The sequence below is a fragment of the Polypterus senegalus genome, chromosome 4 (assembly GCF_016835505.1).
Source record: "Polypterus senegalus isolate Bchr_013 chromosome 4, ASM1683550v1, whole genome shotgun sequence".
Lineage (NCBI taxonomy): Eukaryota > Metazoa > Chordata > Cladistia > Polypteriformes > Polypteridae > Polypterus > Polypterus senegalus.
Genome location: NC_053157.1, coordinates 151,635,715 through 151,650,724, shown reverse-complemented (window position 1 = coordinate 151,650,724; position 15,010 = coordinate 151,635,715). Strand labels below are relative to the sequence as shown.

At 35.9% G+C, this 15,010-nt stretch overlaps 1 protein-coding gene across 1 annotated transcript in view; it reads left to right on the top strand.

Annotated features, from left to right (window-relative positions):
- Positions 1-15,010, top strand: part of wdr1 (WD repeat domain 1) — a 61,516-nt gene that overhangs the window by 21,654 nt on the left and 24,852 nt on the right. Inside the window, exons 5-7 of the mRNA XM_039751491.1 lie at positions 101-281; positions 12,737-12,814; positions 13,545-13,625. Of these exons, the coding sequence (XP_039607425.1) occupies positions 101-281; positions 12,737-12,814; positions 13,545-13,625 (340 nt within the window). The remainder of the gene's footprint in view (positions 1-100; positions 282-12,736; positions 12,815-13,544; positions 13,626-15,010) is intronic.

Below are 15,010 nucleotides of genomic sequence, written 5' to 3'. Positions count from 1 at the left end.
GACTTGTATGTTTTTTTTTTAACCTAATACACCATAGTAGATTATGAAGCACTTCTCATCTTAAAGTGGAATGAATTTAACAATCGCATAATGATTTTAGGTTTGGAGCTGTGTTATTATGGGATACTGGCTCATCAGTAGGTGAAATAAGCGGTCACAGCAAGGTTGTCAACAGTGTGGATTTTAAACAGACAAGACCATATCGCCTTGTGACTGGAAGCGATGATAACAGTGCAGCATTTTTTGAAGGACCACCATTCAAGTTCAAGTTTACTATGAATGTAAGTAAAACTAAGTGTATAGATCTTTTAAGTTTTTTTGTGCTTATTTAAAAAAAATTCTGCTCATTTCTAGTAGAGTATTTATTTATTTATTTTTAATTCTTTATTTTGTCCAGAATTCAAAATTAATAAAATTTATCACAGAGTTGTATATAAGATATTTTATTTGTTATGAATTGATTTTTAGAGTTTATGAATTATTACACAACAGCATGGGGGTTCAGTGATTAGCATCACTGACCCAGCATCCAAAGTTTGAATTATACACATTTTTTGCCTGTGTGGAGTTCTTCCCATGTCCGCACTGGTTTTCCTCTGGATACTCTCTCTTTTTATTTTTATTTATTTATTTATTTATTTATTTTTCCCCTTCCTCTTCCTCCTCTTTCCAGTCCTCTGAGATATGCGTGTCAGGTTAACTATCAAGTCTAAACTGGCTGTGTGCATGTGTGAGTCAGTGGGTCCTGCAAAATAACAGTGTAATTGCTCATGCTGTTGCATGGACATGCTAGGAACCCACAATTTAAAATCAGTTTAAGAATGTTCTATGACATTATACTTTTCAAAGTTTTAAACTGTGCTTTTTAATTATATTAAAAATGCTAAACGTTTCTAAAAATAATTGCCAGTGTTTAATCTTTATTTAATTTTATGTATTTTTTTTTAATGAATGTTGTCAAGTCTTTTAATCAAACTTAATGTTAGTTGGTTGTAACTCTAAGTAAACAACTTAGATTATTAAAGAAACTAGTGCAGAATACCCTGAACTCTGTGAAAATCATTTCCCATCTTGGACTGTTGTTGTTTACATCACATTTAACAGTAATGTCCACAGTATAAATGAATGTTTTTTTTTTGTGCTGATGCTGATCAATTTGTAAGTGGTATAGAGTAGTATAGAAGAATATTTGTTACATCTTTGATAGGCCTGTTTCATCTTTGACATTCTTCATCTTTGTCACACATTTGATCATAGGCATTTTAGAAATAATTGGTTTTCTTAATCTATTTCAATATATGGCATAAATGTTTGTGAATTGTGGATCAAGATCTTACAATATGACCCAGCTGTCCTTTAGCTCACAAACTGATGGCTTTGCATTCTCCAAAATGATACAGAGCAGAAATTCTGGATCTTTTTAATGATTTAGTCATGCAGGTGGAAATGCAGCAAAGCACCACCACCATGTTTGAATATTTATATATGTATATTTTCCCACTATGAAATGTAGCCTTGACTTTTCTCTAGACATAAATATTTTGTTGACCAAAAAGACAAACCATTTACTTGGCTGTAAATAGAATGTTCCGCCAGAATTCTAATAGCGCAGAGATTAGTGCTGCTGCCTCACACACCCAGCAACATGAGTTTAAACCCCTTGTCCACTCAATGCTAAGTGGAGTTAGAAGGTTCTCTGTGTCCACATGTTTTTTGCTATGGGTTCTCCAATTTTCCTTCCAGTTTTCCAAAATAGGCTTATAGAATTGGTGATCCTAAATTGGCTCAAGTGTGAGTAGGGGTGTTCATATGTACATGGTCCTTGTGATGGACTAGTGGCCAGTGATGACAGGATAAGCTCCAGTCCTGCATGACCATGAATTTAAGTGGGTTTGAAAATTTTATGTTAATCTTCAGAATCCTGCAGGTCACTTAAGGCAAACTTGAAGTACTTTTGATAATAATTTTCTGATTGATCAAATTTTTTTCACCTGGGCGTAGAATTTACACTAAAACATGGCGTATGGACAAAAGTGGTAATGGGCATATGCACAAAACTGTGTATAAGCCAACTTCCATGTACTTCCGCTACATAAATCCTGGTCAGCATTAAAAGTAATTCTTGTGCATGCACCTGCCGCCCCACTCCAACTCCTCCCAGAATTTTGAAAATTTTAATATGCAAATCAATATAAATAGCCCTTTTGATTCAGTGTTTGGTTAAGATTAAAATTAGTTTCAGCAAATGTGAAGTTGAGGCAAGGAAAAACATACTATTTGTTGGCTTAAGCAGTGGTATAAAGAACAAAATTTAAATCGATCGAGTGATAAAGAGTGTGTAGAAACTCAACATTTCGACTTCAGAAAGTTGTACAGTACCTGAAATAAAAAAGAAGACAGTGGGCAACGACTTGCCGTTTTACGGCAACTTTGATATCTGACCACTGAGTGTCATACAGACGCATATTAGAGTGCAGAGAAAAATGGAGACACGGAGGAAAAAAAGGTCAAAATGTCCACTTCAATCTCAGTGTATTTTGTCATTAAAGCTGAATGTCCTAAACGTAAACTTAAGATCAATGTTTAATTTACTAGAGTTTCTTGCTTGTAATGCTTCGTATTATATGTGTTCTTCTTTGTGCTCTGTGTGTGTGAATCGGTACGTCTTAAAAGGGCTTTCTCTTACACCGCCAAAACACAGAATACATTACATTCATGATATTACAGCTCTCTGAACAATTTAAATACTAAGATGTATACTTGATGTCATGTTCATGTGAAATTAATTAAAGCATGTATTAAGCAAGGAAGCACGTTGGCACTGTGGTAGTGATGAGGCGGTTCCCCATCCAGAGATTGTTCCTGCCTCCCACAAGATGCTTGCTGGGACATGTGTGACCCTCAATGAAATCATTTTTTTCAGCTGTACTGTCTTTCAAACATACTAACCCTCAATTCCCGTGCTTCCTTTTCTTTCTCCAAGTAATCAATCGCCACACAATAAGTTCAATAATAAATGTGAAGCCATCAGTAATTTAAAACTTTTAAGGAACATTGAAATATCTTCGTAGTACATGTTTAATTATTCCATCCATCTGTCCATCCAGGGTTGCACCACTCCCAACAAGCACACAGTGCAAGGGAGGACCAATCCCTGAATGGGGCGCCAGCTCATCGCAATCGCTATGTCATTGCGCCCAGACATTTCATTACTAACAGTATACATTATTTAAATAAAGTTAACAATTTATCTGTATAATATAATATACTGTACATACTTTTAATGCATTTCATCTTAAAAATTATACCAAGAGCTCCAAGAAGATTGCTGTTGGAAATCTAAATCGACTTAGAAGCCAGTCATCATCCTCTATAAAATATGCACTCTCTTCTATTGAATTGAATTTTAATTCCTTAATTGTTATTGTATAGTACAATGAGGTTCAATATATAAATCATCCACAAACTTATCTATACTAATAAAAGGCAAAGCCCTCACTCACTCACTCACTCACTCACTCACTGACTCATCACTAATTCTCCAACTTCCCGTGTGGGTGGAAGGCTGAAAATTTGGCAGGTTCATTCCTTACAGCTTCCTTACAAAAGTTGGGCAGGTTTTATATCGAAATTCTACGCGTAATGGTCATAACTGGAAGCAGTTTTTCTCCATTTACTGTAATGGAGATGAGCTTCAACGCCGTGGGGGCGGAGTTTCGTGTGACATCATCACGCCTCCCACGTAATCACGCAGTACATAGAAAACCAGGAAGACCTCAAAAAGCGCTGAAGAAAACATGCATTATATAATTGAGAAGGCAGCGAAACAATAAGAAGCGAGCGAAAGTGACATTTACAACCATATTCATGAGTTCTGCTACTTCGGAAACAAAGCACGATGTAAACCTACACTTTAAATTAAGTTCATAGACAGGCTGCGCTGGCGTTTGTAATTTAGTGCCTGCCCATATAAGGCCGTCCGTCAGCGGCAATCCAATAGCAAACTGCCACGGGTAAATATTCACGGGTGAAGGACTGTGCTTATGGAGAGGAAGATGAGATGGTCAGGGTGGTGTTTGACACAAACTCAGCAAAACTGCGAGAGAAAGTTTTAAGTGCCAGGACTAAGGTAACATTAAATACAGCTATGGACATAGCACGAGATGGCACCAGCACAGCTGGGAAACTTCGATACATGTACACCGAGTGGCTCACGTGAACTGACGCAGTGCACAGATAAAAAGCAACAGTTCCAAAGAGCGCTGAACAAAAACCGAATTACACAATTGAAAAGGCAGCAAAAAATATGAAGCGTCTGATACTTACAAGCATATTCATAAATCCAGCTACTGCGGAAACAAAGCACACGTTGGAAAAAGTCAATGTCCCGCTAAAGGAAGACAGTGTAAAAAAAAACCCGTGCATGCAGTGTGTCAGGTCTCAGATAAAGAAGAAGACGAGCTGTTTATTGATGCAGTAAGAAACGAATCGATGAATGAAACCTGTCATCTTTACAACGATTGACAAACACGGAATGTAACTTGAACACAACACATCCTACAAATACGAACCTGATTGAAAGAAATAATGATAATCAAATCCTTGATGACAGCAACACTCAGTAACACTCACAAAACAAATACTGTATATTGACAGTCATGTTACGTTATTTTTAAAATGTTCCCTTTTCTTTTCTAGCTTTTTAACACACTACTTCTCCGCTATACGCTGGTATATATATATGTATATATATATATATATATATATATATATATATATATATATATATATATATATACATATATCGAATAATGGATACTTTATTCACCATCAATGATTGTTTTGGTAAAGCCATACTCAGTGTATTCATTAGATGAACGGTAAAAAAGTAAGAGCGAGGGGAGGATGACTCATTGAGGCATGCAGGCTGTAGTGCGTCAACTCTATCTGAATTGCGCGATCACATTTGAAAAATATATCTTTTCAAGTTCTATTTAGTCCATATGTGTCAAACTCAAGGGCGCGGGCCACATCCGCCCGGCGCGTAATTATATCCGCCCCGAGATCATTTTATATACTGTATTATTGTTATTAATGGCCCGGGTATATGAAGCGCTGGTAACACAATAAACTACAGATCCCATAATGCAGCGCTTCAGCTGCCTTGCTAACACTTACCGCGTTAATCAAGTCTACCTTATGATGCTGCAAGTTATTGCAAAGCTAGAGTTATTGCGCACTGAGTTTGCGCGGCGCTTTGGTGACTTTGAAGAACAAAAAAAGTCCGTCTACATGCGGCTCGAACCTTGTGCATGTTTGGTAGCACATATCTGTGTGAGAAGCTCTTCTCAGTGATAAAGACTAACAAAACAGCACACAGGAGTCGCCTCACTGATGAGCACCTGCAATCCATCCTGAGAATCTCCACAACACAGAACCTCACACCAAACATAAACGAACTTGTGGCCAAAAAAAGATGCCAGGCGTCCAGCTCTAAAATGACATATGAGCAAAGACAACTGAATGATTTGATTTGTTATTGCACGTAAGAGCGGAGTCAACCGTTTTAACAAACAGCGTATTGCACTGATACGAAATAGCTGTGTGTGTATATATGTAGATATGTATGTATATGTATATATATGTTTATATATATGTGTGTGTGTGTGTGTGTGTGTGTGTATATATATATATGTATATATATATATGTATATATGTATTATATATATGTGTATGTATATATGTATATATGTATTATATATATGTGTATATGTATATCTATCTATCTATCTATCTATCTATCTATCTATCTATCTATCATCACTCACAACAGTGACAAAACAATTACATTGACAATCAGGTTACGTTATTTTCAAAATGTTTCCTTTTCTTTTTCATTGCTTCTTTAACACACTACTTCTCCGCTGCGAAGCGCGGGTATTTTGCTAGTTTTCCTATAAAATAATAATAATACGATAAAAACAATGAAAAATACATAATATGAAAGCATAAGTACAATATACATATATGTATAGTGCAGATTATGGCTCCGGTTGTGCAATATTACAACTGTAGTGCAAGTTTACAGTGAGGTAATTGAATTTATAAATACAAGCAGTTCTATGTTTATAGCTCTTGGGATGAAACAGTTTCTGAACCGTGAAGTTTGTGCAGGAAAGGATCTTAAGTATTTGACAAATGGGAGAATTTCAAATAGACTGTGCACATAGCTGAGGCAGCAAGTGGTGCACTGAAAGTAACAACGCTAAAGCAGCTGTGGTATTTTGAATAGTTTGGCCATTCCCTGGACCATTATATTGTTACAGGATGATTACAATCAGACGCCTTAAATTTCAAAGCGATATGTGGTTATTTTCAGTGTATTTGATAAAGCTGCTCCAGGGATGTGAATCTAAAAAATAAAGGCAAACCACACAGGAACAGCAGTACTGCTTTGACGCTGGGTGCTGCCAGTTTGCAAAACTGAGCCGAAAACGTGCGTACGCAGTGGTTTGAGCTGGACTGAGAATGTGAGTGGATTTACATCAAGTTCAGTTTTAATACATCACTATGCCATTTGAACATGAGCCATCATTTGAACATTTTTTTTTTTTTTTTTTTTCCTCTCTCCCCCCTCGATCTTGCCTGTACTCTATAGCAGGGGTGTTGAACTCCAGTCCTGGAGGGCAGCAGTGGCTACAGATTTTCATTCTAACCATCTTCTTAATTAGTGGCCAGTTTTTGATGCTAATTAACTTTTTTAGCCTCAGGTTTAATTAGCTTGACTCTGGCCCCTTAGTTGTTTTTTCCTTAATTAGCAGCCGGACAGTAATGAGACATAAAACAAGCAGGACATGACCAGCTCACCTGTACCCATCAAACAAAATCTGAAAATAAAGATGAAGGTCTCAGTAAGGTTGATCCCTCAGGTTACCAAAACATTTTAGGAGTTCTTAGGGAAAAAAACAGAATATCAACAGTTTTGGAAATGTCTGCTGTGGTAAAAAGAGAGCAGCAACAAGGCATAGAATTGAATAACGGGTTTAATTAACAGCAAGAATCACCTTCTCATTAAGAAACCGGTTGGAGTTTGAAGCCCCAATTTAGCTAGTCATCTGTTGGCTCATTTCACGTCTCATTTCTGTTTGGCTTAAGACTTAATCCTTAAAGACAGGGCTATTAAAATAGAGGGAAAAGAAATTAATTAGCAGTGAAAACTGGACACTGATTAGGAAAAGGGTTAGAAAGGAAACCTGCACCCACTGCGGCCCTCCAGGCCTGGAGTTTGACACCTGTGCTCTATAACATAGTGTTTTGAAATATTGATGTTTTCATGTATGAATATGTGTTTGTGTGTTAGAGAAGAGAGACAGATTCGATCTAATTCAAGTGGTTTCTGGAATATAAAATAACTTTCATAACAGTATAATGAAACTAGTATGCTTTTACTCAAGAATAAAACTGAATAACAAAAAATTCAAGTGATAACAAGATACTGTATACAGAAGACATGATTCACCAGCATTTGTGTATCTGTTTACATTTCTTCAATGCATGTCTTTTTCAGGTAGCAAAACCTTTACACCGACTGTTACAGACTGAAGTCAAAGGCTTCTTCTTTTTGGGCACACACACCATCGGCATGAAACTACCAGATCTAAACACTAGTGTGGCGAGTTGCTCGCATACTAAAGTGAATATAGCTGCTGGAAGTCCCATTTTACTTTATGGTGCCAAGCTGAGTTGCTTTGTGCTTTCGCTGGCAAATAGACTGCTGTATCGTAGTGAAGAAGCTGTCTATTACGGTCCTACCTTTGTCCAGTCTGATAGCAGTCACGGGACATCATATGTTTGATTGCTGGTACAACAAATAGTTCTGAGCAGGCGTCCGGCACAGTAACCACTGTGGCATTGCTGCTGTTGTGAAAAGAATGGATATAAATACCAACTCGGAGAGGGAGAGGCAAGTTCATTGTACCACATGAACGTCACTGAAAAAATAAAACTGAATAATAAAAAAACAAGCGCTAACTTTTACAAGTAGCCAAGATTTATACCGGGTGTTACAGACTTCGATCAAATGTATGATTTGATTCTATTATTGTAGTAATAATAATAATAATAGCAGCTCGCTATTCAAAATGCGGAGCGCCTGCTCTTGAACCCCGGGACCTTTTGGGTTATAAGTTCTTACCTCTACATCACTAAAGAACATGTATGAAGTCCCTGTCAATTGACATTTGAGCTTGGGTTTTTAACTCATTGCCAACAACATGTGAAACAAATGTGTGTGTGTGTGTGTGTTTTTTTTTTAATTCTTTGGTTATATTCTTGAGTAAAAGTGCACATTTATTTGTTATTAGGACTAAAGTCTTCACACATTATACACTTCACATTATTATTCAGCATTTCTTACCTTGCAATTCCTTTCTTCCTACACGTACGAATATCTTTGTTGTGAAATGCATTTATTCCAAATAACGATACACTATTATATACCCTATACAACTTCAGGAACCTCACACACAGATAAGGAGCCTTGGCTTGAGCTGGGAGAACTTTTTGCCCAAGTTAAGCTCCATCAAGGTGGGGGATGGGACAGCAGGCTGCTTGTGCTGATCGACACATTTACTAAACAAAAGACGCTGATGGAGAGGTGCAAAGGGATTTAAGGTGGGCCGAGATTACTGTTTTTTTTTGTAGGCTTCAGGAATTAGTGTTAAGAACATCACCTATGTTATGGATATTTTCAGGAATGTCTCTTAATTCTAGCATGGTGTTTATGTACCTTTTGCACACACAGCTTTACTTTCAATTATTAAGCTATTTATATTTTCTATCCTGCTTAGTTCTATTCTTTGTCGCTAGAGGCCAGTGCCTATTACGATAGCATTGGGTGTCATGCAGAAAATAAATATGGACTTGGACTTGTCCATCATGTGTCAGACATGTACAGACTAAAGGGCTATTTTGTTTATAAGGGAAAGGTTAAGCAAATTATTAACCATATATTCATTCATATTAATTAGCTAAATGGCTTTATCACACATTTTTTACTATTTCCTTGATATGTAACATCTTAGAAGTTTTTCTCACTTTTATTCATTGGAAAAAGTGAATTTCATTAGGATTCAATGCACATTGCTTGCTGTAATTATCATGTGGCACTGCACATTTATTGTAAAAGAGAATGGATGGCAAAACAGGTTGGCCTTTTTTGTTTGTAGCTGGGAAAGTAGGGTTTTTTTGAAAATGAGTACTTAAGCCCTTGGAGGAGTGAGAGGTAGTAATACTGACCGAACAAAAGAGTTAAAACATGAAGTGCTTTCTTGTAGTATCAAAACTTTATAGAAAATAATGTGTTCATGCTACAATTGTTATTTATTGCAATTTCTACATAAAGCCAGAGGGATTTTAATACTTCTTACAATTTTAATATATAGGTGTAGTTTAGGCTACAGCAAGAGTCACCTAATGTTGAATGCACTAATTAGACATGTGTGAATTGAAATCCAACTGGGATCACATTGCCTTACATGTGATCTTCTACTCTCCTAGGAAAGCAAAGTGCTGCCAGTGTTTTGTTTTCTGCATGTAGCTGTCATCTGTTCTTTGCCGTAAATATTTTTGCAGAAAGTGATTCTAATGAATGCCACAGGTCCACAGTGGAGGAAACTGGATCTGGCCATCAGTTTATAGGTTTAAACAGCTGGGTATGAATGGCAGTCGTAGAGCTGGGGCTGTGAGTAGTCTTTGTTTGTTCAATGTCTTTAATAGATATGTAAACAAAAATAATTAAATGTATCATTACAGCATTCTGCAAATGCAGTAATCATCCATTATTTGGGCTGTACTTAAGAGACATCACTGCTTTCACTTGGCAAGGTGTCAGAACAGCTTTACTCTGCCTACACATGGGGTTGTCAGAGGCACATTGTGAAGTTGGGATAGTTGACTTACCTCACAAAGAGTTGTATAGAGATTCCACTGACTCAACTGTGCCAGTGCTGTCTGTAGAGATATTGAAGTGTTTCTGAAAAAGCAGTGTTAAAGGCTTTCTTATGTTTTAGATATTTAACTGCTGCACTTGTTTTTTTTTCTGAATAAAGAACAAGCTGTTATTTGAGTTCATTGCCATAGTTCATAGTTTTATTTAGCCTTCTGGTGATAGCTAGTCCTATGCATTCATTATATTGGCACTATAATTCACTCATTTTGCAAATTTAGCATCACACTATTTTGTTTTTTTTTTTTGTTTGTTTTTTTGTAAGAAAGTATCATATGGATATTGCACAACAAATGTACAGTTGTTCCAATACCTTTGAATGTGTTATTAAAAACTGCTACTTGTGGCCCTTCATTTCTGCATAATTCATGGAAACAAAAACGGAAACTTTTTCATGAAAATTCGGGGGGGATGGGGCAAACCAATAGGGGATGCTCGGAACCACCAGTTTTTAATTACAGACAGTCAAAGCCCAAACTCACCAAGACCAGCAGACAACCAAATGTTTTAGATCATTGACATATGAAGTCCCAATTCTCCTTTGTATGTGTTCTTAACTTTGGTGTCACTATTAAAGACAGCTGCTAAAAGCATGCCAAACTGTCATAAACTCCAGCTGGTGCGAGCTGCACAAGCAGCACAGCAAAAATGAAGTAAGATCTGCTGAAACAAGAAATTTTTCCTAACTACATGGCAATGTGGGCATGACACAGTGTACCTTGATGGTGAGTTTTGAGAAGAGACTAGTTACTTGGGTAGTTGTGTGAATTATATCCTCTTGTCCATTACCATAATATTAATAAGGTAGTAATTCAGGTATACTGTGTTATGGATAAAAAAAAAAAAAGAGAGAGAGGGGGAAAGGTAAACTGTTCCAACATGGCTTCAATACCAGTTATAAGAAAATGGAATCATAATAAGGTGCATTATGATGAAACTAAATAAGTTAACTTTTCAAAAACTGGAGGAACTTTTTTGGCAGATTAAATAGTATATAGATGATAATTCTCAAAGTAGCGGTGACTGCAGGGAGTGGACAGCATCACAACCAAGTCGGAAAATGTACCATGCTGCATGGAGGTAGCATCCACAAACCACATAAGAGTTCCTTTGTTTTTCAGGCAGAACTAAATTTAGGCTTGAAAGGGTTTAAAAAAAAAAACACTATTAAAGACTGTTTACTAGTCAACCTGAAATATCTAACAAATGCTGATGCAGTGCTGAGTCATTAAAGACTGTTTACTAGTCAACCTGAAATATCTAACAAATGCTGATGCAGTGCTGAGTCATTTCATGAAATGTGCTACTTTATTAAATGTATGCTGATGCAGCAAGTAAGGATTTGCTACAGCTGAGAAAAATATTCATGAGCTTTGTGATAACATATGCTGGCTAGACTGTTCCAATAGTGCTCCTGTCACGAATTTTCAAGTGTTTAGTCTTATGAAATGGACACTAACCTTTTGAAATTAGAAGGCTATACTCCATTATAAACAGATCTCTCCTTATGAAGTCATAGAGAGGAAACTCACTATTAACCAATATGTGCCGTGGGCTCCTAACGTGTATACTAGAAGTTGTGAAAATACTTCTGTTAACCCAAAAACTGCATAGTGTGAACATAGTTCATAGTTTTTCAGGCCTAAACTTAACCTTTACTAACATGAGAACCCTCTTAATGGTTCAAGCATGACAAATTTTAACGCAGCTCTGCAGTATTCAACTGTGGACAAAAAGGCATAAGGCACTGTGAAGAACATATTGCACCTCAAAAAAACCCTGAAAGTCAATCTGATTTTGACAAATTGGTCAGGTCTAAATAGGAAAATATAATAATTCAGTATTTAGGTTTATTTTTGATAAAATATTTTTGTGTACATTGGAAACAGACCACAAATTAACGTGCTGTTCTGCTTTAATAATCTTTTTGCTGTGACTGGTTTTATATTGTTTCAGAAGAGGGCACTCATGTATAACACAACTTTACAAATAAATTGCTGTAGAAAGTTGCAGGTAACCCTACACCCCACATATAAAGGTGGACTACCAGGTTTACAAAGCTTACACAACGCTGTAGACTCTTACAGAGGTACAGTAAAGCATATTTTATCTTGCACATTTATTAAAGCAGATGATCCATCAACTTCCCAAGCAAGTGATGACTATATACCGTGACTTGAGATTTTTTTTTTTTAATATAAAGTATTATCTTGCTTAATCTTTGACAACAGAATATGTAAGAAGTTTTGGGGACTTTGTTTACTGTACTTAAATGGGAAATGTTTAAGCAACTTTCTCATAACTGCTTTAGCATGGAAACACAATTGTACCAGCCAAGTGATGAACCCAAAGTTGTTTTGTATTGTGAGTGCTGCTGCTGCTAATCCTGCCTTACACAGGCTTTGAGTCATGATCATTACTGTACAAATTATGTGCATTATTTACAGTATGGAATTTGTCATTTTAACCTTTTTTTCCTTCTTTTAGGCTATAGAAATGTAGCATGGCAAAACAGTTAAACCATTGGAAAGTTCCATTGAGGATTAGTAGTTTAGGACATGTTTGTGACTGTTATCGGCATTGTCTTGAAGTACTTTATACCTTAGAATCTGAACTGATTATCTGTCTAGTATCTGTACAGGATTCTATACTTTTTGTTCTTGTGTGCTCTTGTCTGCCATCAGTTGGGTTATGTTTTATTTCAAACTAGCTAATGTTTTATTTTGTCAGGACCACACAAGATTTGTTAATAGCGTCAAATTTTCCCCTGATGGCAACAGAATCGCTACTGCTGGAGCTGATGGTCAGGTATTTATGTTTTTAGTATGCGTCAGGTATTCTGTCTGATGCAGTCAGTTTGACCTATTTGGGGGAGGACTGCACTTTTAAACAACAGTGTTGTCCTTTCAATCTTCATATGTGAATAAACGTGTGACCCTCAACTTTACTGACTGTGCTCCAATTGTAAAATTTAAATATTTACATATTATAAATGTGTGTACATAGTACATATTATACATAGAAATAGCATGTGTGATTGCATGTATTATGTACAGTGGGATAAAAAAAATGAACACTTTAATAAATGGATTTCTTTATAACTATGCATAGTGTTTTGCTTCATTTCGCCCAAATCTAGAAGAAATTAAGAGTAAGGAAAGTTTGCAATTTGTTGCATATTACATATTCATATGATACTTAAGTCACTGAGTAATGGGTTTTTTAAATTACCTTTTTATATCTACAGTAAGCAAATACTATACTTTAAAACACACTTTTTTATTTGTACATGTGTACAATACATACTGCATATAACATTATTTACTTGTTCCATAAAGTCTTGGGCTATTAAGAGCATGTTATTTATGTGCAGTCATTGCAAGGTTATTGGATAATTATGTAAAATGCAACATTTTGCAATAAGTGTAATGTTATTTTAAAATGAATTCAAGAGAGATATAGTCTTATAATATGTTCACACATATCCTTCATATGTCCTTGGTAAAAAATTGTATTAATTTTATTGCTTCTTAACTAGATCTTCATTTATGATGGAAAAACTGGTGAAAAGATATCTTCCCTTGGTGGTGATAAAGCTCACAGTGGCGGTATATATGCTGTAAGTAGCTTTATTTAATGCTTAACTGATTCCACAACTAAGTTTATTCTGCAGATGACCCACATTATAAGAGTAGTTGCAGCCAACCTTGACACAGCTCATTTAGGGAAGTTCAACTAAGGGAAATCCTTGACATGTGAAATAGTTTGCTTTATTAAAGTCATGAAGTTCATAAATTTGCATAAAAAGATGAAAATGCACATTTAATTTTAATGAAAAAAATCACATACTATTCTAAACAAATGTTTATACATTTTTACTGTTGATCATGTAGCCCATTTCTTTTTCTGTTTAGTGTAAAAATTCTAAAGAACTTGTATGAAGATAGTGGTAAGAGACCCCACACCCTTAACTAACATTTCATTATTAATTTATCCTTCGCTTAACCTCCAGAAAAATCCAAAATATATATATATATATTCTTTAAGAATGAGAAACTTAAAATACTAGAGTTTTAAAGTATTTTTAGTTTGGCTTCCTTAATCAGGAAGAAAGCTTACAATGGTACCGTTTAGACTATGTCCACACTACTACATCTTCATTTAAAAAAAAAAAACTGCATTTGAAAAAGAAAACGATCTCTGACTGCACTACAGTTTTTGCATGGTTTATGAAAACATCTACGTCCACACCAAAACAACCAAAAATACATACTGTACGATGCAAATGTTTGCCTAAATAGGGCAAGTGTGCATTGGAAAAAAGGTCCTTGAAATGATGGTAATGCTGCTGGCCATGGAATTTTTCACAAAACTGTAATGACTGGTAAATTTATTTGCCTTTTGCACATGTATGCAGCATTCAAACGGTACAAAACCCAATTTAGGCACATTTAGGTAAGCAACACACCATCTACCATTTTAAGTAACTCGTCTGTGTCCACTATTTTTTTGGATGTGATTTTCTTCTGTGAAAGGTGACCAATCGGAGAATAAGATGCTGTAATGAGCATGATCTAATACTGGAAAGGCTATGTAATGAACCTGAACAAATTAAGGCGCAATTAGTGTCTGTGTTTTCAATAATCTGCAGTTTTTTACCCATCCATATTTCAACAGCCAGTTGGTATTTTCTGAAGTATCTGGATCTTGAGAGTGCTTTCCAAAGTCTCCATTTTTGGAGGTTAAAAATGCTGGGGTATTGTGGATGAAAGGCAAAAATGGAGACTAATGTCTGTGTTTTTAAACAAGAATCTATTAGTATAGCTGTAATGACATGTAAAGGTGGGATAAATTATACCACCATCTTTATCAAGTCCCTGTTTTAGAAGAGATGGCTACTTGTGTGACCAAAAAATACTGCATAATTTTAATATTCTCATGATCTGAGCACCAATGACAGATTGGCACCCTGTACTCCGGCTGTAGTCCCTTGTTACTATGAGT